Source organism: Leptonotus elevatus, chromosome 2 (genome assembly GCF_054856555.1).
Source record: "Leptonotus elevatus isolate MCC_2025b chromosome 2, RoL_Lele_1.0, whole genome shotgun sequence".
Classification (NCBI taxonomy): domain Eukaryota; kingdom Metazoa; phylum Chordata; class Actinopteri; order Syngnathiformes; family Syngnathidae; genus Leptonotus; species Leptonotus elevatus.
Window position 1 is genome coordinate 20,872,346 of NC_141240.1, and position 25,827 is coordinate 20,898,172.

At 39.9% G+C, this 25,827-nt stretch overlaps 1 protein-coding gene across 12 annotated transcripts in view; it reads right to left on the reverse strand.

Moving 5' to 3' along the window:
* dmd (dystrophin) overlaps nt 1-25,827 on the reverse strand; it is a 139,065-nt gene that overhangs the window by 26,034 nt on the left and 87,204 nt on the right. For 8 of the 12 annotated variants that reach the window (XM_086067208.1, XM_086067205.1, XM_086067204.1 and 5 more), the window contains 27 exons: nt 25,632-25,811; nt 25,387-25,509; nt 24,228-24,398; nt 24,023-24,145; nt 23,808-23,942; nt 22,990-23,142; nt 22,278-22,448; nt 20,225-20,251; nt 19,080-19,202; nt 18,816-18,988; nt 18,609-18,744; nt 14,577-14,752; nt 14,331-14,478; nt 12,752-12,865; nt 12,398-12,547; nt 12,212-12,310; nt 12,036-12,132; nt 11,777-11,946; nt 9,963-10,080; nt 9,549-9,760; nt 9,282-9,436; nt 8,291-8,480; nt 5,488-5,660; nt 5,224-5,380; nt 3,124-3,235; nt 1,498-1,766; nt 1,263-1,409 (listed from right to left, as the gene is read on the reverse strand). In XM_086067208.1, the coding sequence (XP_085923334.1) occupies nt 1,263-1,409; nt 1,498-1,766; nt 3,124-3,235; nt 5,224-5,380; nt 5,488-5,660; nt 8,291-8,480; nt 9,282-9,436; nt 9,549-9,760; nt 9,963-10,080; nt 11,777-11,946; nt 12,036-12,132; nt 12,212-12,310; nt 12,398-12,547; nt 12,752-12,865; nt 14,331-14,478; nt 14,577-14,752; nt 18,609-18,744; nt 18,816-18,988; nt 19,080-19,202; nt 20,225-20,251; nt 22,278-22,448; nt 22,990-23,142; nt 23,808-23,942; nt 24,023-24,145; nt 24,228-24,398; nt 25,387-25,509; nt 25,632-25,811 (4,002 nt within the window). The remainder of the gene's footprint in view (nt 1-1,262; nt 1,410-1,497; nt 1,767-3,123; nt 3,236-5,223; nt 5,381-5,487; nt 5,661-8,290; nt 8,481-9,281; nt 9,437-9,548; nt 9,761-9,962; nt 10,081-11,776; nt 11,947-12,035; nt 12,133-12,211; nt 12,311-12,397; nt 12,548-12,751; nt 12,866-14,330; nt 14,479-14,576; nt 14,753-18,608; nt 18,745-18,815; nt 18,989-19,079; nt 19,203-20,224; nt 20,252-22,277; nt 22,449-22,989; nt 23,143-23,807; nt 23,943-24,022; nt 24,146-24,227; nt 24,399-25,386; nt 25,510-25,631; nt 25,812-25,827) is intronic. The other 4 variants (XM_086067207.1, XM_086067203.1, XM_086067199.1 and 1 more) reach the window with 2 other exon arrangements.

Here is a 25,827-nt window from a genome sequence, read left to right on the forward strand (position 1 = left end):
AAAGACCATGATCATTTGTTTGAAGTGACTTCAGCATGCAGGTACCTGCGCTCTTCTTTTCATCTTTCAGAGTGGAAGTAGGAAGCTGGGAAAAAAAAAAGTTCTGTACCCATATGACCATTTTAAATGTTTCAAGAGCTTGCACAATGTTCACCCAGTTGTGTTTTACTGCACATATGGGAGTCAGATGAAAGCCGGCAACCAGAAGCAGGAACAATTATTTTAGTATCTTACAGAGGACTATTTGAGCTTTAGTTTTCAGAGTAATGCTGTAAGCTCTTTTATTGATCGATAAGAGGGAACACGTTTCCACAGCTCCAAGTTGCTTTTTGATTCATGTTTGTTAGAGGCCCGGGAAAGAATTTCTCATTTTGGAAACTGCAATTATTAAAAGGAAAGTCAACCTTAAACGTTTCTTGACAATAATATCATTACATTTGTGGAATACGAGTTATGCAGCAAAATGCAGGTGTTTTTATTCATCTCAGGGGGGCGGCCATTTTGCCACTTGCTGTTGACTGAAGATGACATCACAGTTGCTCAGAGCTCAGGCAACGACCAATCACAGCTCACCTGTTTGCTGAAGCTGAGCTGTGATTGGTTGTTACCTGAGACCTGAGTTGTCATTTTCACTCGAAAAGAAGTGGCAAAATGGCCGCCTTCTGATACTGATAAAAAGTGCTGGATTTTAACTCATATTCCACTAACGCAATAATAACCCGAATACCATATTTAGACAAGTGGGACTGTATAAAACATTGTTAAGAATTTTTTGGGGGGTTGACTTCCCCTTTAAGAAAGCAAATGTGCATCGTTTTTCTCATTGTTATGTTACTCTTAGCTTGTAACAATGTTGATTGCACAGAGCTCAGGGTCAAGGTATTTTAAAATGCAAAAAATGTGTTTTACAATAACACTTAACTGGATTCAGACTTTCAGATGTACCTGTGCTGAAAAGCAAAGCGTGAAGAGTCTCTGTCACCAAAACGCTCACACACAGTCAGTGAACGATGCAAGCAATCATTGCCAAAAGTTGCTAAAAAAAAAAATCCACACTCATTTATTATCACCCGTTTCCTGTCTTTGTGGCAATCCCTAAATCCATTTTATGTATCGCTTCTCTTCATTAGGGTCAAGGGTGAGCTGGAGCCCATCCCAGCTGACTTTGGGCCAGTCGCCAGAGCACAAATAAATAAACAGATAAAAAAAAAGAAAAAGCAACAACTTATATCACAGTAATGTAAAAAGTCCTTTCTGAGTACCTGCAACAATTTCCAGCGTGTGTTGAGTTCTTCAATGCGTTCCAGGTTGCTGGGCGACAGCTGGATTTCAGGCAGAGTGAAAGTGGATGCTAATTGGTTCATGTGCGTCACGTCCTCCTGAATGGGGGCAATCTCTTCCTGGAACTCCTTTGCCACACAGGTACCAATGCACGGAAATCAAGTCCGATACATTTCACGGAAACAACTGTTTGTGCGGACAAAACGCAAAGCACACCTTGACTCTTTGGATGTGCTTGGGCAGCGTGTCGATGAGAAGGTCACCGACAGGCTCCCAAGCGGCCTTCACCATCTCCGCCTGCCTCAGCTGCCCGTCCAGCAGGTCCTCTGCCTCCAGGAGCTCCACCAGCCGCTGCAGAGCGAGCTCCAGCCTCCTCAGCCAATCGGCAGAGTTGCCATTTAGCTCCTCCCAATTGGTCATCACGTCATTTGCCTCCTTGCGAAGGATTCGCCCGATATTTTGCGCGCGCTCCTTGGAACCGATGTCTGAGGTACAAAGAGACTCGTGTCACATTAAGTTTTTTTTGGCATCGTCGAAAAATGTCGAACAGCTAGAAAATAATTGACATATACGTAGATTACAATGATATTGCTCAAGTCATTAAAAACATGAAGACTTGTTCCATATCATCCAAACCCAAAGACAACTGCTCCCTTTGAGGAGGCTAAATCAACAAGACGCAATTTCAGTACACACACGTAAACCGAATAAAATGTCTCACACTCAAAAGATACAGTGTGAACTTTCTCAGAGCAGCAGGAGCGTACTTTGTGCCTTCAGTTATTAACAGCTGGATTCCTGCCTCGTTCGCTCCATTATGGCCGGTGGCTCATAAAACTTCAGCAGTAACCGGGCTGTTGCCATGGTGCCACGAAGTTTGTTTGTTAACCTCCACATGTGACCATTGATGTGTGAATGCCAAGGCCCAACACTTTGGATGCTGCTTTTACACAATTTTCTAAAAGAACCGGCAACGAAGAACTATCAAGTAAAATTTCCTCCGAAATTGGAAGGTCTCTCTCTCTCTCATTTATATTTATATATACACATATATATATAAATAAATATATATAGATCTATAGTTATAGAGATAGATATAGAGATAGATATACAGATATAGATAGATAGATAGATATGTCTAAATCCCTCTGATCTGAAGACATGACTGGATAGCTGATAGGCCAAGACCAAGACCCAGGATGAGCCCACCGCTCGTCCGCCAGCCAAGAGCTGGAGCCACTAAAGATTGGCTTGCGATTAGCGAGTTAGCTGGTGGCTAGCGCCTCTTTTTGCAATGTGGACAGTTATGTGACAACCTGGTTTTCACTTAACATGTACTGAATATCTGGCCCCAGTCAGCGCAGTGAAATAGTTAGTGGTTAGCAAGTGTGCCTCACAATCGAGTGGTCCTGCGTTTGAAACGTTGAATCTTGGCTATGTGTGGAGTTTTCATGCTTTCCCCAGAGAGTTTACTCTGATTTCCTCACACATTCCCAACACATAAATGTTGGGCTAATTGAAGACTAACTTGAATGTGAGTGTGAATTGTTGTTTATATATCAGCCGGGAAAGGCTCCATTTATCCGTGACTCTAAAGCAGTGAGGACAAGCTAGAAAATAGATATACAGTACAAATGTTTCTGAAGTTGCTGTTTTAAAGTCACCTCATGACATATTTCTCTTCAACAGCATGACTTGCGCAATCATGCCCTCAATGATTACAACACTTTTGTTTTTTTAACCCCCCACATCATTCTGGCTTTCTCTAATGTGAGAAACATCAAAGTCAGTCATAAAGCCTGAAAGGTGCCTGCGTGTTCAATGAGATTTTGAGTATGTTACCTCGCTGCTCCGGTGACGGAGGCTCTTGGGGCAACTGGGAGAGGAAGACTCCGACATCATCAAGTGCTTTGGTCACAACAGGCTCTTTGGCTCTCACATCCCGCCTGAAGCCCTGCGACAAGACATCCGCACGCTTCGTTTGGACACGCCATGCTAATCTACATTGTGAAACGTTCTGCGGGGAAAACTGAACTTGCATAAAATGGGATTTTAATTGGACCTGCAGTACTTCATTTTCCATTTACTCGTTCCTTCAATTTGCATAATGTCACAGCAACATTAGGTCTGATTCTGTTTATGAACATGCTATAATTCAGGGTCATAATGGTTTGGGAGTGGGGGGAAAAATTTAAAATTTAAAATTTATTATTTAGGCAGGGATTGTAGTATTTCTTCTCTTGTACATAAAAGGTGCACACATTTCTTATTAACTCATTCACTGCCATTGACGGTTATAGACGTCAAAAATTCATTTGAACTATTTCTATTAGTTAAATAATTTTTTTCACTTTTGTTAATAAGAGTATGAAAACCTAGATTTTTTTATTGTATATTTAGAACAGATATAGAATTTGTGATTAATCGTGAGTTAACTCATGAAGTCATGCAATTAATTACAATTTGAATTTGCCAGACGCTGCTAATTTTGAATTGTAATTAATCACATGACTTCAATAGTTAACTCACGATTAATCATAAATGCTATATCTGTTCTAAATGTACAATAAAAAATGTTTTCTAGGTATTCATAGTCTTGTTAACAAAAGTGGAAAAAATGTTAAACCAATAGAAATAGTTCAAATGAATTTTTGACGTCAATAGCCGTCAATGGCAGTGAATGAGTTAATAGTCATGTTGTGAGGAGCATCATTTGGACCCAAAAGCAGACAGGACACGGAAGTGGAATGTTTAAGTCTTTATAATACTGTAAATAAAGAAATAAATAATAAATAAATAAATCAAATGTTGTGATGTGCCATTCAGTAATTTCACCAAGGTCGTTGCACAATTCTATATGACAGAATAAAGGCCTCTATGACAAGATAAGGCACGAGTCCTTGATGCTGTCACTCTTCAACATCAAGGTTCAAGATGTTGTCACTCTTCAACTGAATGACATGTTGTCAAAATGTCTAGTTTTATTCCATGTCCTGCTCTTTGTTGCTACTTTGTATTTTTTTGTTGTATTGAAAGAATTCTACTATTCCACTTCTGTGTCCTGTCTGCTTTTGGGACCAAATTCTGTTCCTCACATGATGCATCTTACCTTTATACCAAAAGTTTTGGGTGAAAATGGGGATTAGCAATTTTGGCAAATTTGGCAAATTAATCCTTATTTATACAGACCTGCAGGTACGACATATAAAGTATGTGGTTTTAGAAATATGTATGTATGTGAGGAGTTCCAAATGGACACAAACACATCAGAGCTGTATTCCTAACAGCAACCATACATTTGGTTTTGAGATGCTTTGTGTGCGAATTGCCGCCTCCTTGAGCAGGACGCAGATTTGTCCCGCTTTTGATGTAATCTCATAATTTCATGTCATAAAAACAAGCCATTATAAAAATATACATTATTGGACTGTTTAATATGCATTTAATCGTGTTTGACAGGCAAAATGTAAATGATGACCCTCTTAGGGCAAGCAAGCCAATGATAATATTTTAAGGGATTAACGGCTTAGTGATGATGTCTGCCAAAATGTCATCTTTTTTTTTTTATACCTCCCCACTCAGGTCACTCAGCAAATGACCTTTATCTGGTATGCACAAAATCACCAGTTGCAGAAGGAAGAATTAAGGTACAAAAATGCCAAAAATGAAAGGATTTTAATTCCTATTCATAATTTAATTTGTCCTCAATTGTGAGCACTCCTACCTTAGAATGTATACAAACTGTCTTTACTTTTTGACCTAACAGCCCCCCTAATATTCTGCATTTACTGTTTTAATTGTGACATGCCTATTTTCAGGATTAACATCGTTTACAAAAATGCCATTGTGATGCCATTTCATCTATTTTCATTCTACAAGTGGCTCCAAAATGACCACCATTAGCCAAGTCCAATTTTGCCAACCGTGTGCGGGTCATCCTACCCGATGAGTGTCCAACTGGTTCTGGACCGCAGGGACGTCACCGCCTACGGGCGTCTCCCGCTCCAGCTGCTGAGCTTTCAGCCTCAACCAGTTGAGCAGATCCTGCAGCGACATATGCAGCCTCTTCCAAGGTGCCATTTCCGAGTCCAAGTGAGCCCTTTGCAACCCAAACGCATATTCAGTCATCCCTCCATCCATCCATGCATGTGTTAACCAAGTGAGCGCATTCAAAGCATCTTCTTCTTAAGTTTGCCTTTCCCTCACCTCATGCTGAGAGTCTTACTGCGCAGATCATTCCAGCGCTGGCTCATGTTGTTCAAACGCCTGTGGAGGAGTGCGGCATCCTCCGAGTCCCCCAGTGAGCTCAGAATCCTGTGGCCCTTCTCATCAAGGGAATGGTACAGCTCCGCGTGGCCATCAATCTCGGCCTCGAGGTCCTGGACACACGTAAAGATGGTAAGACGCGGAGATAGCCACTTTTTCGGTCTTGAATTAATTGGAGGTGCTGAGAGATTGTGAGCGATTTCATGCTCGGATATTTCAACATGCACTTGAAATTTGTGACCCAAATTTCAAGTGCATGTTGAAATATCCGAGAAAGAAATCATGTAATTAGGGCTTTGAAACTGTGAATACGTTAGCATTAGCTACCGTGACATCAGAACATCCCTGCCACGAGGGTTGCAGGAATTTTCAAAGTTGGGAACTTTCCATGGGAATTCATAGGAATAAAACAGAATAGGAATATATCAAGTGAACAGGGAACTTTAACATAGTTAGTGACCACATTTCATGCAAATACAGCTGAATATGTAGAGCTCATTGTCTGAAAGGGCTGAGGAAAAATGCTGAAGCCTTGAGAAGTTTGCATGATGAATTAAGTGAGAGGGCCTCTGAGTGGGACTTTGTTGGTGTATGTGGAGGTGCATTTTTGGATGGGCAGGGCCAGTTGGTATTTAACTCAACTACAGTTGCAACGATTTATATCCATCCATCCATTATCTACCGCTTTTGCGGGGTCGGGTCACGGGGGCAGCATCTTTAGCAGGGAAGCCCAGACTTCCCTCTCCCCAGCCACTTCAGCCAGCTCCTCCGACGGAATCCCAAGGCGTTCCCAGGCCAGCCCAGAGACCTAGTCTCTCCAGCGTGTCCTGGGTCGTCCCCGGGGCCTCCCGCTGGTGGGACATGCCCGGAACACCTCTCCAGGGAGGCGTCCAGGAGGCATCCGAATCAAATGACCGAGCCACCTCAACTGGCGACGATTTATCAATTAATCTGATCTAAAACTAAAAACTTCAAAAATTGAAGGAACATAATAAATAAATAAATAAAATAAGAATGAAAATGCTTTAAAAAGTTCAAACTAACTGAAACTACATCATACGTTTATAAAAACTAACTAAAGCTAATTGTAATTATAGCCCCCCCATTTTTGTTAATTAATGTCATAGGCCTAAGGGAGTTCTTGTTGTTGTTGTTTTTTTTTTGTTTTTTTTACATCCTTAGCTACAGAAGAAACCAGGTCAGTTGTTTGAGAATCGTAGTTTAATTTACTTTATTACACATTACACAATACTGAGTACCTAATTTTGCACTCGATAAATACTCCATATAGTAAAACAAAACTAAAACTACTACTAAAACTATTAAAAGCTACACTAAAATGAAACATTCTAAAAAGCAATAAAAACTAATACATTTGCTCTAAAAAGAATTAAAACAAAAAAATTTTGAAATTGAAATATTCAAAACTATGACAACCCTGACCTCGACAATACCATTAATCTTTTGAAAAACTAGACTAGTGGTAGTGTGACATTTCCCATTCTAGAAAATAAATGGTACACTTGCATAAAGCTAGATGAACATAGCTAAAAAAAAGAAGAAAAAAAAAGAAGATTTTTTAGACTAAAGAAGAACAGCAGTTAATGTAAATCCGACCAAGTATGAAAACAATATGATGAGCGCGAAGCAACAGAGAGAATTTTTTTTTTAAATTGTCTGCCAACCTGAACCTGGTAGACCTTTCTTCGCAACATGCTGAAAAAAAGTCAGGAGTCCCGCACGTAAACAAGGAACGAGCTGCACCATCTATTGCGTCTTGTCGTTCAGGAAGATTAGTTCTCAGTGAGTGAAACAATGCCATCTGTTTAGGCGTCTATGTATGTATGTGTGTGTGTGAGAGAGAGAGAGAGCGAGAGAGAGGCGGAGAGAGATGTAGACAAGAAGCAGCACAAAGAAATGAAGGCATAAAAAAAAGGCAGGATATGATGCGTCCACAATTTGAAAGGATGCAACCAACTAGGAGTGCACTCATTTTCCAATTAAATGTTATCTGCCTGCAGTACCGAAGCGCGCATGTGTGTGTGTGTGTGTGTGTGTGTGTGTGTGTGTGTGTGTGTGTGTGTGTGTGTGTGTGTGTGTGTGTGCGTGTGCGTGTGTGCGTGCGTGCATGTGTGGAAGTGAGGCTGCGGTGCAATCCGCCATTCTAATTGGGCACAGAAGGCTATCTCAGCTGTGCATACAGGGCTGCTGTTGTGCCCAGGGAGCTGCCAGTGTGATGTGAAGGATGTGCGCCAAGGCATGAATTTGAACCAGCACGCATTGGAAAATCATCTCCCAAAATACTTTTATGCGTGCGCATGAATGACATGTATGTCGCGCGAGTGCGATGCTCCGCCGGAATGTGCGTGTGGGAGGGTCAAAAGGTCAAAATATGCTCTCTGGCAGAACAGAGCTTTCACTTAACGCCCACGGAGACGTGGGTTCTTTTTTCTTCTTCTCTTTTCGTTTGGCCAATCAGATTTCGAAGTGTTGCCATGTCAGAATTCCTGGCGTGTCAGCCAGGGCGGCAAGTCGACACTTGGGGATGGAATCAAATCAGAGCGGTTTTTGCAAGCCCAAATTTCAATCTCAATTTGACATCAAAGGCTTTCACTGGTCTAGGAATGGTTGTTAGTCGTGTGTGCTTGGTTGAAGTTTCCATTAATCCATCCATTTTACTTTTATAAAATAGTAAATTTCGGCAGGTGAATTTGCGAATGGTGACCGCGACCTTCAACCCTACCTTCCATTGTGCCAGAAGATTCCGGGCTGCCTCAGGCTGTCGGGCCAGCTTCTCTTCGTTGGTGGCGTCGATTAGAACGTTGCATGTTGTCTCAGCCTCGCTCAGCCAGTTAAGGAACTTATCTAGATCGAGGTAGAACTGCTGCAGCAGCTTCAGAGCCACTTCCAGAGCCGCCTCCCTATCAGAAACGCTGGAAAGGAACAAACATACAGTACACACTTTACATGTAAAGATTTCGGATTTGTATTTGCACTTCCTGATGTGAGTGTATATATATATATATAATGGGTATTAGTAAAAATTTATTCGGCAATATATCGCGATATTACAGCGCGCAATTCTCGAATCGATTCGATATGCGGTCAAATTGATTTTTAAACATCAATTTTGTATGGGAATATTCAACAAAACGTCTTACTTAGGGTTAGGATTCACACATTAAGCATGGAAGAATGTTATATTAATGGAACATTAAGCCCTAATATTTTATTTCAGTGCTGTTCAAACATGAAAAAGACTGCAACCTGTTTGTTAAATGTGCTTGAATTTTCAGATAAATAAATAAATGTTCATACAAATCTTACAGTGTACATGTACAAGTTTACTAATAAGTATTTTCTAAATTTGAGTTTTTAAAAAATCGCAATAATCAATTTATAGATTTGCATCGGGATTAATCGGTATCGAATCGAATCGTGACCCATGAATCGTGATACGAATCGAATCGCCAGGTACTAGGCAATTCACACCCCTAATATATATATATATATATATATGTATATATGAGAAATAAGTTTCATAATGAGCTGTAGCCTGTGTCTGTCCAAACATGGAAATTTCATCCGACAAAAGTTTGACGTGTAGATATTTCTACTATAGTTAACTTGTTTCGGCTGCGCATTGTGCTAACAGTTTTATGTTCATATGTTGCTGATATTGACTAATGAGAGCAAGTGTACTGGGTGACAGTGTAGGGAAAATGTGCACGCACCGCTTGTTGATGTGTGACCAGATGGCCACCATGTTGTCATTAATTTGTGTCACTTTGTGCGTATCATCGTTGGCGTAACGTGTCAGCAGCTTGTCAGCCAACGCGTTGGTTTCATCCACTTGACCCTGCCACTGTCGCAAGTCGTTTGCAAAGCCCTGAGGGGAGGAACACAACATCGACAACAACAACAACAACAAACATAAATGACTAATTGGGAAGGAATTAGCTGGCACAAGTAGGAGGGATGAAGCTTCACAACGAGCACACCTTGAGTTCAGCATTCTGCCGTGCAAGAGCATCCACAGTGTAGGTGACCTCCTGCCAGGACTCGAGCCACTCGCTGGCCCGCTTGATGACAGCGTCCGCCCTCTGTTTGGAATTCAGCCACTCAGTGGAGTCCTGCAGCATGTTGTGAAGCTGCTTGATTCTGCCTGGGAGTCTGGCCAGAGAGTCCTCCCAGTGTGCCTGAAGCCGGTCAACTACCAGACCAAAAGTCACATATTAGAAAATCCTGTAGGTCACAGTTACCACAAAGTATTTCTAAATAAATCCACATTTAAGACAAAAATTTAGTCCAGCAATGTGTGTTGTTTTAGGGGGCAAAAATTTCATGGCATGCTGAATTTGTTTTTTAACACAAATAACTTTTGCCACCTCTAACCAATTGAGAATGTGTCTTACTGCGCTCAGTGATTGCGTTTCGTGTGTCCTGGTTGCTGGTTTTGTTCTTTAGGTTCTGGGCTGCTGTGACTTGTCTCTCCAGCAGAGGGCGACGCTGTTCTAGCTCCTGCAAGGATGCCTGGACCCATAAAATCAATCTTTTAGGTATTTCTGCATGTCAATACAGAGGACCTCGAATGCCAGGTATGAGAAAAATAATATTTATTGACAATCTGTAACCTCAGTTTAGTCATTTGATCTCTGGATTAACTCATTCACTGCCATTGACGGCTATAGATGTAAAAAATTCTGTTTATTTCTATAAGTTTAAAAAAAAAAATCCACTTTTGTTAACAAAAGTGTGAAAACCTAGAAAAAAATGTTTTACTGTACATTTAGAACAGATATATTTTTTAAAGAAAAAGATAATAAAAAATAAAAAATATTAAAATAATTAAAAAAGATAAAAAAATAAAAAATACTAATTACAATTATAAAAAAAAGAAGAAAAGATTAAAACAAATAAAAATAAACACTTTTTAATTTTAAAGAAAAGGATATTAAAAATTTGAAAAAATAATTAAAACATTTTGTTAAATAGAAAATATATATATATTTTTTAATAATTAAAAAAAAAAAATAGAAAAGATTATTAAAAATTAGGGGCGTCAAGCGATTAAAATTTGTAATCGTTTTCACTAGTCAACTCATGATTACTAGTCAACTCGTAATATATAAAAAATGTATTACGGTTCTAATAAATGTACAATGAAAAAAAATCTAGGTTTTCATACTTTTGTTAACAAAAGTGGAAAAAAATGTTAAACTAATCAAAATAGTTCAAATGAATTTTGACATCTATAACCGTCAATGGCAGTGAAAGAGTTAATAAGAGATAGAGAAGAATACACAAGAAGGAGAAAAGTTAGCGCTGCGTGCTAGTGAATGCATACTGTTTAATAGCTCTGTGTGCTAAAATGTAAAAAAGTACTGAAAATAAAAATTAAAATATGTAAATAAATACAAGATTGATTCTTGAAAATAGCACACAGACCAAACCCGGCAGTTTGGAACAGGCAGCTGTTGGATTATTAACATTGTTTTTCAGTTTCAATTTATATTTTAGCCGTTTTGGATTTAGTTATAGCTGTGTAGCTCAATGAATAGTATTGTCTATTGTATTCTTATCTGTCTCTCTCGCCTGAGAAGAGAAGGGTAACAAGTTTCTTTTATATATTATCTAAAGGGAGTATAGCTAGTACCGGTCTCAGTCGGTCGAAGAGAGTCCAAGGACAGGCTGATGTATTATTGTTCAAGTCTAATCTGATTTGTATTCATGGGAACTTGATGCCTTTCTGTGAATGGGAGGGGAGAGGAGACTTTTCGTATCCACCCACTTTTCAATAAATAATGATGTGCGAGAGAAGGAGAGACACACAATCTGAACGGAACACGGCTTCAGTGTCTTCATTATTGTGTGATCAGAAGCTTCTGAAATAACTATACCTTTGCAAAGGGACTTCTTCACCAGAATCTCACCATTCAGTTAATTGAACACGCAAAGAGTAGAATACAAATATTGTCTACTCTAACACAGCCCAAACAGTGGCGGTTAACACGCCGTAAAACGGTTACAATTCTTAGTGGTGATCACTCGCGCAACAAAGCTAGCTGCTAATGCTAATGTGTAGAACAGTAGTGATCGGCAAATTTGTACAGCGTTCTGTTTATCTTACACAAGCACTTCAACGGCCAGGAGAAAGCAATACGTTGACTGTGAGGGATTCTTTCTACTAAACTGAAAGAGTGCAGATGATCCATTAAATGTTGTTGACCTTGAGCTGGCCAATGTTTTCATTGATGTCATCCAGGTCCGCCACGACGACGCGCTTGTTCTGCACCATGTTGTCCAGCAAGGTCAGCCAGTCGGTGAGCTCCGCCCAATTCTTGTTGAACTGCGCCAGGGCGGCAGAATCGGCCTGGGAGCTCCCCGTAAGCGTTTCACCTGGCGTGCGCGTCAAATTTCATAGCACATTATTATGATCACGGAATCACTTCAACGAGCGGTACCGGTAACTAACTCGAAAGACTTACTAGCTTTCTTGGCCACGAGGAGGTTTTTCCTTTCCTGATGCTGCCTCAGCAACTCCGTGATGACAGTCCAGTCTTCTCTCATCTTCATGTACTTGACCTGGCGCCACCAAAATATACAGGACATCATCGTCCCACCGCAATATTCATTGTATGCTTGTTGTGTTTGATTGTCACACCTTATCCGCCTGGCTTGGAGTAATTTCTTTGTACAAGTGATTAGCTCGCTGAAGAACCGAATCAACTTCGGGCTGCTTGACTTGGACTTCCTCGACGAGCTGCCGTAGTGTATGGACATGATGCATTATGTACACAGCTCTATATGTGAGGGTGTGTGTCCGTGTGCGTGTGCGTGTGTATCCTACGCCGGGTGGGGGCTCATCTGGACTGTGCTCCAGCTGCGTTCTGGTTCTGGACAGCCAGCCAGACAGATAGTCCAACTGAACCTGAAGCCTCTCCAATTCGTTGAGCAGATTCTCAATCTCTAGCTGTCGCTCAGGCAGAGCCCTGGCCACCTAAGCGAGGACATAAAAAGTTAGCGCTGCGCCGCATTAGCACAACATTCATACGTCAAAATCATCGAGTGCTACTCGGTCTTGTTAAAAGGCGAATAGCATTTATTTCTATCTGCCTACAAAACGAGATTTAAAGTTGAACAAGCCTTTTAAAATATTACGGTTACATATAAAGTGCTGAAATTCTGATTTGTGCATGCGCACCTGCTCCCAGCGAGTGTTGATGATCCTGATATCTTTTTGTTTGTCAGACGGAATCTGGCTCATGTTCAGATCCATCACTACTGCTTTCTTGCTGGGAAGTTCATCCACACATGCCTGACACACAAATGAAAGAATTTGAAAGCACACACAATAATGCATAATAACGTTCTAGTTTAAATATTGCAGTGGTCCCCCAAAAACGTATTTATACGTTTTTTAACGTTTTGTTCAGTTTTATTCTAGAGCAAACAGAAAGCTTTGAGGCAGCCTCTGGCCTGAAGAGGTCACTTAAAGCAATGGTAGTTATTAAAAAAGAAAACGGCCAGCAGGTGGCAGCAGAGTATAAGAGATCAGCCAGGGCCATGTTGCAACAAGCTCTTTTTCCCAGTGTTTTCAACAGATTTGTGAATAATTATGAAACTTAGTTATATTCTAATGCTAATTGCTGCAAAACAGAAACACTCGAATCTTTCTTTTGGTAGGTTCCATGTTTTTATAGCAAAAGAACACAGTATTCTGTGGGCCTTTCAAAATGAGTTAAAATCCAGTAAAACAGCCGGGAGCAAAGGGGGTTGCTTCAGTGAAAACGTCTGGGAGTGAATGAGTTAAGGATAAATACTTATTAGTTAAATATGAACAGTGAGCAATTTTGGGATAATGATAATAGTGCAATATTACTGCATCTTACTTACAACTATAAAAGCTTAAGATTTAAATTAACCCCGCCCCTTCATATGTACACAAAGACACACAGAGCATCTATTTGATATCCAGTTTAAGGATTATGTCCTCACTAGCAATTCAGCACGCTATGAATGACTAGAGAGCGCTAGTAGAATCCTACTTGTAACTACATGTTACTAGAGAGGCAAAAATGCACTCGCTGGCATCTGTGTGCTAATAGTATTCATGAAAGGCTAGTTGTTAACGAGTAGAATATTACAATGTCACCAGTAGTAGGAGGAGCCTGCATTTGTCAAATTGTCACACTAGTACCAAAGTTATTTACTGGGGCTGAGTTAAAAAAAAAAATGGAATAATCAATATTGAATCGATTAAAACTTTCGAGCCTGATATCGATTCAGAAAACCATAAAGTGATTATTTTAATATCTATTTTTCCCATAAATTCATAAGAAAATAGAATTTTAAAGACCAAAGGCTTCTTTTGTATCTTACATTTATGAAAGAAATGACTTATTGCACTTTAAGACAATTCAGAATCTTTTTAATGTATATCCACAATGATTGAATTACAATTATAAAATATCTTGTTGATGTCAATGTTTGTGTAACACTTAAGTGATCATTCATTATAACGGAAGTGAATCGAATCAGGGAAAAAAAAAAAAATCGAATCGAACTGAACTCTTGTGAATCGAAATTGAATCGATTGAGGAAATTAGAATCGATACCCAGCCCTATAATCTATTAGTCTGCCAAATTTGATCTACAGTTGAGGACAATGAACAAACTTGTACATGCCCCTTAAATTGCTTACAAAGAATATTGAATAAATACTCAAATGGCTTCCATACACACACTGTGGTAGTGAATGATGCAATGTTTGCTGCGGGTACCTGCACTTTGCCGAGCGTGTCTCTGATGTGTTGAGGCTCAGCAGGCTGCAGGTGGATGCCCAGAACCCCCTCCGCCTTGTCCAGCCAACCCAGCATCGAACCCGTGGCCTCATGCAGGTGTGCCGTTTTGGCGTGCGCTTCCGCCGATCTGCAGATAGGACGTCACCGTCAAAATGGGATTACTACAATTTTTTTAAAATTATCTCAAGAAATTGTCTTCATACACACACACACACACACGCGCACCTTCTCTTGCGCTCATTAAGCTGCTCGCAGACATGTGCCCAGCGAGCATTTAGGAATTTGAGTTGCGCTCGCAGGCGGGCGACATCATCTGGCGTACTCATCTGGCTGATCTCCACGCCTGCAGAGGTCACTCGGTTCAGCACCATTTCCTGCAGTGGTATCGCTTCTGTCAGGTCCTGCACAAGCACACACACAATACCGATTTGAACATTTTTTTTTTTTTACTCAACTTTAGGGCTTCATTTATCCAAAGAGCAGGTGTAAAATCGAATAAGGTGGTTTTGTGCTTCTGGTACCTATGATGGTTTTCAGTCATGGACTATTTGGGAAGGGCTGAATGAAGGTTGAAGTGATGGAATTGGAGGGGTTAGTGGAAGAGGGATTTACAAAAAATAAATGTATTGCTCCTATAATTCAGGGGAAGCAACCCCATTAAAATTGATGCTTTGTTTGATTGAACGCATCCTAAGTGAGCGTGAATTTGACGTATCTGCTCATCCTGCGTGCTTAAAACCGGGAGAGGCCAGCACCTATCATCACAATGCACTGAAATGACCCAGATGTACAGAATGCACAGTTGCCATAGGTGATATAACATGACTCCTTCTTGTGATTGCTTCTCAAATCGGAAAACAGCATTTCTGAATAGACAACATATTACGCAATTTTTTTTGTTTCTGGCATTTCAAATTCTTTTTTGCCAGATGCAATCTGAGTGTGCCGAGCAGTCCAATTCAAATCTGTTTTTGCAAGTAAATAAGGTCCTAAATAGGACACTAGAACTAAAGCAAGAGTTAGTTCACCGTCACGCCAAACATTGTTGCTTGAAATAGTTGACTAAAGATCTGTTGAGGGTTTGAAAATAAATATGCAGTCAAATGCATTCAAAGAGGTTTGGTGCAGATTGGGTATCAACTAGCAGATGGTCTCGTATGCATCGCTGTCTGTGCGTGAGGTGTGTGAGAGCTGATCACAGACACCTGCAAAGCGGACTGGACACATTTCTTTTGATCACTGGCTTCAGCGACCTTGGCCATCTTGTGCTGAGTAGCACTCAAAATCTTTAGTTTCCAAACTTTGTTAGAGGACTATCTGCCTTGACAGCTTGGCCTGAAAATTTCGGCCGTTTAGTGGATGCACTTCATAAGCTTGGCTATCATTGAACTCATTCACTGCCATTGACGGTTATAAACGTCAAAAAATCCTTTCAACTATTTCTATGAGTTTAACTCTTTTTTTCTACTTTTGTTAACAAGAGTCTGAAAACCTAGATTTTATTTATTGTACATTTAGAACAGATATAAAATTTGTGATTAATCGTGCGTTAACTATTGAAGTTGTGCGATTAATTACGATAAAAAATTGTAATCGCCTGACACCCCTAATTTTTAATAATAATCATGTCAGGCGATATTTTTTTTTAAATTGCAATTAATCGCATGACTTCAATAGTTAACTCACGATTAATCACACATTTTATATCTGTTCTAAATGTACAATCTTTTTTTTCTAGGTTTTCTTACTCTTGTTAACAAAAGTGGAAAAAAATGTTAAACTAACAGCAATAGTTCAAATGAATTTTAGACGTTTATAGCCATCAATGGCAATGAATGAGTTAAAATCAACAGGGTATTTTTCTTTTAGCAATGAACAATAATCAACAGTGCCCATAAAACTGTTTTGGATATCAAACTAAATCACAAAGTATTTGGACGATGACTGCGTTTAGTGAAATGACCCGATTCTGTCTTTATAGACCACAACAATGATTTTGAAACCAAACAATCAAGATGCGATTCCATTTAAGAGATTTCACAAACATCACAATCACAAAAACGACATTTCTAGATGAAATCATTTCATAGTAGATAACCAATCTGGACAGCTGGCATAATTGTAAACAACATTTAAAATAGTATACAATTTAAAATAATTTGCGCCTGAAACTGAGTTTTGGCCCTATCAATGTTTTTCCAGGCCTTCTTTGCTATCTTGCTGCTTGTTGGTGGCTCTTCTTGCTTTCACTTTTGTCTTCAGTAAATAAAAAGCTAATTAATTTTTGTTTTGAGCTGTCAACGTTTATTTAAAAAAAAACAAAAATCAGATTAATAACTTCTTAGCATTTTGATTAATCACAATTAATCGCTTAATAAAAAAAGGCTTTTTTATCAATATTTTTTTTCTGCCAAATTTGAAGAGCACTGGTTATGTGTTCATTTTTTTTTTTACATTTAATGTTATGAGGACGTCTTCAAAATTTTTTGATCCACTGCACACTCTCATCCTCCTCTAACCAGTTAATTATTTGCATAATTTAAAATGGAAAAAAACTACCCTGATATTTTGACATGAACAAATATTCTAAATGTGATACGCAAACATTCATTAAATGCTTTACTTTAATGCATGTACTTATGTTAATTGCTAAAACATAACCTGTGCTACCTTAAACGTAGCCATCCGCAGTCATGCTAAAGGATAATCTAGGGTCAAAATTAATAGTGCGATTAATCTGCGTTAATTTATGATTAATGCGATAACTTTTTGTGATTAACTCATTCACTGCCAAAAATTCATTAAAAAAAAGATTATTAAAATTAGGGGCAAGAGGCGATTAAATGTTTTTAATTGTAATTAATCACATGACTTTACTATTTAACTCACGATTAATCACAAATTCTATCTGTTCTAAATGTACAATAAAAAAAATTCTAGGTTTTCATACTCTTGTTAACAAAAGTGTTTTGTTTTTTTTAACTAATAGAAATAGTTCAAATGAATTTTTGACGTTTATAGCCGTCAACGGCAGTGAATGAATAAAAAAAAGAAGAAAGAAAATATTATTAAAAATTCGGGGCGATAGGCGATTAAAGTTTTTAAACGTAATTAATCGCATGACTTCACTAAATCACAAATTTTATGTACAAAACTAAATGAACAATAAAAAAAATCTAGATTTTCAACAAAAGTGGAAAAAAATGTTAAACTAATAGAAATAGTTCAAATGAATTTTTGACGTTTATAGCCGTCAATGGCAGTTAATGAGTTAATTAATCAGTCAACGCTTTAACTTTGACAGCACTCATTTTTTTTCTATTAAAACTTTTTTCCCCAACCACCACCTAAAAAAAAACAGGTTCTCCAAGTACCACCATTATGAGCAACATTAAAATTAGTCACATAGTAGAAAAACAAGACAGGTTGTGTTCCTAAAAAGTCATTAATATTATTGTAAGCCAATAAACATGATCACGAAAAAACCGTACCAAAATAGTGATTCAATTAAAAATATATTGCACAAAGTGTACCTAAATAAATGTTTAAAAACAAACAGCTAGACTATATGCAAATGTCTCAAACTTACAAATACAATGCAATGTGCTTGGAAGTAATATTTTGGCATACCACTAGAGGGAACCCATGTAGCATTAGTGGTACCACTGCCACACAGGCTCAATTCAATAAATTTAAAATGTTTAGGGCAATCCTTTCAGTCTTCACTTTTGTAGTTTGTCTGAATGTTGGCATTGCGGAACACTCCAAGAAGACAAGTAAAAAAAAAACTTTCTTTAATCTTTACAATAATTTGTTCTATGCCTACCATTTAGTATAAACACAGTATTCTGATTAACATTTGTTGAATGCGAATTAAGCAGCAAAATCCCCCATGCCCCCCCCCCCCGTGTTTTTAATCCATCTCGGGGGGGGCAGCCAAAATGACATCACAGTGCCTAAGGGCTTATTTTGCGAACGTCACATGACCAAACCCAGAAAATAGGTGAGCCCTTACTGCGATGTCATTTTCAGTCAAAGTGTGAATGTATCACGTCATTTGAATGTTGATGAATGTCACAACGCTGCCTCAACCTCGTTGGATGATGTTATACTTTGAATAAACGTTGAAGAAGATCTCCGCACTTACACTTTGTATGTTGCTCTTTTTGCAAGGTGTCAATACGGAATGAGGGTTTGCAGTATTCTACATAAAATGTCTGTATTTTTTGGCGTGTACTGAGTTTTCACTTGTGATACCCGAAGGTGCTGCCTTGGTGCTGCCGGCTCGGTCTCGGCCATCTTGAGGACGCCCTCAGCTTCACGAAGCCACTCCTCAAGCGCCCTCTGGTCTGCTCCAAATTTCTGCCACTTGATGTTGCAGTCCTGCCAGCGCCTTGAAGTGCACACGCACATTACGTGTAACGTTCAGTTTTCTTCCACCCCGTCCCGTTTTTTCTCGCTTACATTAGCCGGTCTTTGTGCAGCTTGCTCAGTTTGTCCCAGTTGTTTGCGAGGAGGGCTGCGCTTTCGTGGATCCGCTGGCCCTGCAGAGGTCGGGCACCGGCTGCCGCTTCCTTTTTGTGGGACAGCGCCGTCTCCACTGGACTTCGCAGTTTGTCAATGATTGCTTTCACTTCCTGTGTGTGCATACGTGGAGGTTATAACGACACTGTGCGCGTTTTGGTTCAGTCGGGGTGTTTAGACTCCAACCCGCAACGTAGCACTGACCTTCAGGCAGTGCTCTTGCTGAGGTAGGTTGTAATAAGCTGCGGGCCAGTATTCCGGGGAGTTCAGTTTGAAGTCCGCCTCGGCCACGGAGCGCAACAGCGCCTGCAGCTCTGCCAGGTAATCCTACACACACATACACACACACACAGAAATGAGCACGCACCATAACAAGCTCACAACTGACTGATTATGTGTATCATAAAATAAAATTGTTAAAAAAAAAAGACTAATCCAGAACACACAATTCTACAAGAAAGATCCCCAAACTCCCAGACTACTTACTAACATTGGCACTATTGATTTCTATTGTTTATGATTATCATGACTAAAAAAAGTAACAAATGCTGAGAGTTGTTGACCAAAGTGAGACATTTTTTGTAAATCCAATCCATTACCAGTTAGCATGCTAATATGCCCAACTCAGTGTTTTTTATTTTTCATTTTTGTCCTTATGTCATGCTCTCACTGAGCGTGATTAGATTGTATTTATTAACTCATTCACTGCCATTGACGGCTATAGACGTCAAAAATTCATTTGAACTATTTCTGTTCTGTTTAACATTTTTTTCCACTTTTGTTAACAAGAGTATGAAAACCTAGAAAAAAAAGATTGTACTTTTAGAACAGATATAAAATTTGTGATTAATCGTGAGTTAACTATTGAAGTCACGCAATTAAATTTTTTTATCGCCTGACACGATTAAAAAAAGAGAACAGATTATTAAAAATTAGGGGCGTCAGCCGATTAATTTTTTTTTCATAATTAATCACATGACTTCACTAGTTAACTCACGAATAATCACACATTTTTATATCTGTTCTAAATGTACAAAAAAAAAAATCTAGGTTTTCATAGTGGAAAAAACGCTAAACTAATAGAAATAGTTCAAATGAATTTTTGACGTCTATAGCCGTCAATGGCAGTGAATGAGTTAATTACAAAATATAGTGTAATACAAAGTACGTGTTTCCCTTGCTTTCATGATGACTTCATATTTGGACAAAATCCACAGCAACACGTTGCAACATGTTTTATCTGAGAACACTCACTATAATCCCAAACAAATCAGATGTGCATTTTGTCCAAGCTCATCACAGTAAGTGTATGTTGGTGTGTGCACATGATTGGATGGAGGGATACATACATCGTCAGTGATTGGCACACCGGCAGACTGCGTAATGTCATTGGTTGGCATGCGGTGACACAGAACCAGACAGAGAAACCAATGAGATTCAAACGTGATTTTTCTTGAACGTAACACATGGTGAAGAAACTCAAACAGGAACTGTGATTAGAGGTCGACCAAAGTAATGACTGAAGTAACTAAAGATTATTCATCTTAAAAATATATCATATAAATATAACTGGAACTATTAACTCATTCACTGCCATGGAATGTTTATCAATTTTAATCCAACCACTTACTTCCACTGATTTTAGTGGCTTGTCTGCAAAATTAGTAGGGGTGGGAATCTTTGACTGTCTCACAATTCGATTCGATTCCGATTTTTGGGCCTGCGATTCTATTCAGAATCGAGTTTCTGTTAAGAAAGATTTTTGATTCAAAATGATTTGAATGACAATGATTTTTGCTTCAATCTATAGATGTGCAAGAAATTGTAATGATCGACTCCAATCTGACTCGCTAATGCTAATTAACACGCTCCTCGCGGCACTTTTATCACTCAAAAGAACGGCTCCACACCAAAAAAAAAACTTTTATTGGAATAACTTTTCCTTCTACTCTCTAATGTGGCTACAACTTAACAGTGTATTAGACCACGTGGAACCACACTGCCCCTCAGTGGCCAAACTGGGTACAACATGAACAGCGCTCCAAATAAAGGCACACACAGACAAAGGCAAGACAGTATAAAATAATTTAAATAAAATCTATTTTGGGACATTTAAAATCGATTCTGAATCATACTAAATGGGACTCGCGATTCTTATGAGAATCTATTTTTTGGCCCACCCTTAAAAATTTGGGTTTGTAAACTACTGTAATGGCTAACAGATCCCTGTACATGGCGGTGGTGTTCCGCACTGGATTTGAAATCAGCACAGCTTTTGAGTAGAAGAATAATTAAAATATTAGGCGGTGAATCTCGGCTTGTCACGTCAATCATAAGGGAGAGAAATGCCAAGTCTGGGCACCTCATACCTGAATAGAGTATGCATATGTGTGGTAGAATCAGAATGTATCGCGGTAGGTCGTACGTAGGAAAGATGGCGAATGAGGAACACACATTTTCTGTTTTTTGGATACGCTTCAAAATCCCCCCCCCCCCCCCCCCCCCCAAGCGTGGAAACTTTTGTTTGTGAAATTTGGGCCCTTTTTCGAATTTCTAGCTTTTCCATTCAGTTTTATTTCCGCATGTCTTGAAAACTCAAATAAAAAATGGGTGGGTGGAAACCAAACTATAGATTGGCCTATTTGTGCTGCAGGAAATTTGGGGCGCTCAGTAGTCGACTTGTGGCTGTTGTGATGGTTTATTGTGTGATTTCTTTATTATTGTAATCCCTTCATACTCTGTCAAGCAAAAAAATGTGTGGTCAGCTGAATATGTGCAATATGAATTCACAGAACGTATGGTGTTCCACAGGGTTCATTTCTGGAGCCAATGCTGTTTTCTTTATAGAGTTGAATTAAGTGATGGGAGTCAACGTCCTAATTCTATAAAGTTAGAGTTGCCAGTTGAGCAATTCTAGTCCATCACAAATAGCTACCTAGCAAAACTAAATCTAAAAGGAACACATTTTGAAAAAATAAATAAATCACATTTTATTTTTCAATAAAAAAGGGTTCGGTGAATGCGCATAGAAAACTGGTGGTGTTCAGTATCTCCAAAAAGGTTAAGAACCACTGGTAGAGTCCATTATAAGTTACATATCTGAAAATAAATTTTCTTCCAGTATCCAGTATTTTTTTTAACAGGTGTAATTACAACTAAATTATATTTACAGTACCTCATATTTGTGTACTAATTATGATAGTTTGCGTATATCACTTTCCAAGCATGCAAACATTTTGCCGCCAGGCATTTTCGAGCGAGACATGTTAGACCTCACACATGGCAAGTGTTAGTAATTGTTAGTTACTCATCACACAGTTCAGTTGAAAATTGGCGTTAAAATGGACTTGAACAGTTTCCTGTTAGCAAACAGTAGAAGCGGTGATGCCTACTGGAACTCACACATTGTCTTTGAAAGGGTTTGAGCTTGCTCTCCACCTCAGCCCAGCGTGTGATGAGCTGGAGCTGCCGGGGCTCCACTAGACTGGCGGCTCCAGCCTCTGACAGCTGATTGGCTAAGCCCTGCAACTCCTTAAGCTCCTCCTTCTTCTGGGCCATCTGAGAGACAATTTCCTAGTGGGCGAAAACCAACCGAGGGCGTCATTTCTTTTGGGGTGGGGGCACTCTGAGACTCGTAAGTGGAAGGATAGTGAGACAAGTATGCCTGGCACAAATATTTAGTGAGACTTTATTAAATTGATGATGAGTACAATCACTGGAATGTGTGTGTGTGTGTGTGTGTGTGTGTGGGTGGGTGTATGTGTGTGTGTGTGTGTGTCGGGACAAGAGAAAGCATGTGGACATAAACAAAAAGACAAAGCAGTGAGGAATCTCAGTGACGGCACTGACAGGCAAGGCTGATGTCCGCTTAGCGAAATGTCATAGTGATCATCTGAAAACCAAAGACAAATATGTCGAGTCAGGAGGTGGGGTGGACAACAGTGTGGTGGTGGGGGGTGGGCGGGGGGTTATGTGGGGGCTTCCATAAAAAGAAAATAAAGTGAAGTGAATGGAGCATTGACATCAGCAAAAAATAAAATCATCCATGTGCTATGTACAGAATGCGCACTTAAAATGTCTGTGTGTGTGCCTGTGTGTGTGCGTGCGTTGTCACCTTGACCCTCTCGCCCCCGGGAGGGTCGGGCAGCTGGTCGACACTCCGCTGGATGTCGTCCAGCCAGGCCAGCAGGTCATGTGACTTCCTCCGGTACTGATACCACTGGGGGGCAATGGCGAGCGCCTTCCTGTTCCTGAGCACGCGAAGGTCCTGCACGTGCGCACAAAAACTCACATAGACTGGATAAAACAATGGATGCCGCAAATAGTGAGGTGAACATTTAGGGAATGAGTCCTGCGGTGAGTAATTGATGCCCCCCTAAAATCTTCATCATTGCCTATACAGGGCGTCCCAAAAGTCCTAATCACTTCCTTTTTACTATTTCTTTTCAGGGTCATTTTCGGACCGACGTGAGGCCATTAGCATTTGACAGCTTTGCTTAGCAGTTTTTGTACGGGTATGATCTATTTGGCTCGCCAATTTAGATCACACAAAAAAGATGCCCGATTTTCATAACTCGCTGTGGCTTTTGAGCACAGAACGGTGTTGCAAAATTGCCGCATGTCAAGAAATGTGCGGTTCACTGGCAGTTTGAGAAACTTTACGTCGGTCAAACTGTTCCAGTGTGTAGTAAAATTTATGATATCCACTCCTAGAGCAGGCGTTTGCACAAAATCTGTCCAGAGGGCAGACCGACGCTTTGGGGCATGATGAAAGCTTCACACATGACAACAATTTTCAAAACAAAAAAAGTGTATAGTTTTTTGGGCCACCCTGTATAAATAGTACAAATCATAGATATACCACAAAATATGACACCAAAAACATGACATGAACTTTTCTAATTAGCTGCCGGTGTTTGATGTGCACGTTACCTTGACAGTGTTGTACTTGTTGCCGAGCTGCTTTTGTCTCAGTCTGATCTGTTCTCTCTTGTCCTGATCCGGGGCTCTCTTCTGCAGATTCTCACCTCTCAGCAATAATTCCTTCACTGCACCTTCCTCACAGTCCTACACAGAATGAACTCTTTAGACTAGAGGTCAAATGTCACAAAGATGACCGATAAAGCTGTTGTCCCTTCTTCAGTGACCTTGTCTTCCTGGAAGTCCTCTTCCTTCAGGTTTTCCCCCTGTTTCGCTTCCTCCTCCAAAAGATCCAACCAGACCTGAGCTTCGCGGTGGTACTGCTCCAGTTCTTTGGCCGATGCTGCTGTCTGAAATGTAACGGTGAAGCTGTCATAATTACGACAAAAGAAACTTTGAGAGAATTATTGCCGGTTGTTTGTTGTGTCCCACCGGTCCGGAGGTGATGCGTTGAGCAACGGTGTCAAATCTCTGGGTCAGAAGCTCCACTTTAGGCCCCACCTGGGCCTGGCAATTCTCTCCCCTGGTTGTCATGAGCTCATTTGCCAACGTTTTCACTTCCTCCATCTTTTTCCTTGTCAGCTCCAGCTCGGCACGCAGTACCTACACACACAAACCAGATATCATATAGTATATCTATTTAGGGCATAAGCCATATCCAGACCCATCTGCAGAAATAAATTACAGGGGGGGGGGGGGGCATTCCATGGGGGGTGGGGGGAGCACACTTCTTCAACCTAAATCTAATGTTCATTAGGCTGAAGAGTGGCGTTGTGACAACTGCAAAAGTGCTCAGAAATATTTATTTGTCACTTAAAAGCGTTCATTCTGAAATCTAAAAGACAACCTTGATACTTATTTTATATATTTATTCACTTCCCACTTAAAAAAATAATAATAATTTGTTAATATTAATTTCATTTGCCTTGTATACTTACCTGCTAATGATATTTGATTTTGTGTTATTTTCTTTCACTCGTCTCGACTGCAAGACTGATTTCTATATAATTAGCGTTAGAATATAGCTACGTTTCATCAATATTCATATTCCTGGTGAAAACACTGACAAAAAGAGCTTGTTGCAACATGGCCCTGGCTGATCTCTTGTACTCTGCTGCCACCTGCTGGCCGTTTTTTTGTAACAACTACCATAGCTTTAAGCGACCTCTTTATGTCAGAAGCTGTATCAAAGCCTTTGGTATGCTTTTGCATAAAAAAAAAAAAAAAACTTTTTGGGAAGTGAAGGACAAAGTATTAAAAACGTATTTATAAGTTTTTGGGTTTGAATGAGTTAACCATCAAGTTTTACGTAATTGCTGATAAGTAGGCTAATGGACAAAAATAGAGTCTAAAAACAACAATGTGGATCAAAAAGGTACTGTCCCAACTTTTTGGGTCAAACCGAATAACCCACAGAATGATCCCAATTGTGGGTTGCTTTGTAAAAAAAAATTTGGGTTTTATGTTTTGTGGGCTAGTCATCTGTTCCAACTTTCTGAGTTAAATGAGTAATTCAAAAAGTTAGGCCAGTCCCTTTTTGGCTCATAATGGGTTATTTTTTGGCCCAACAGCTTTTAGAGTGTATACCAACCCTCAGTGCAGCATCATTGGGTCCCTGGTTGTCGATCTCATCCATCTTTTTATTCGCTCCGTCTATCCATCCGTTCACTTCCTCAATCTGTCCATCTAACTTCCGCATCTGCTTCTGGTAGGCCTGAAGACAAGGAGGCCAACGTTTGTCTCAACTCTGCCATTTTCAGCATGACGTGTGTAATTTAAGCTCTGCAGGAGAAGTTGATCTTGAAAAAAAAAACGATATTTGAAGTGCGCTCCCACCAGCAGCAGGTTTAGCCATTCCTCTGCTCGAGATGTGACTGCAATCCAGTTGCAGCGTAACAGGCTGACTTTGTCGTCTACCAGGCTCCCATGGACCCGAAGAACCGCTTTTAGGGCTTCGGCCAGATCCACCACGGCCTGCAGCTGTGGCTGACGCTTCTCAGTCTCACCATGGATGGACTGCAAGATGGAAAAA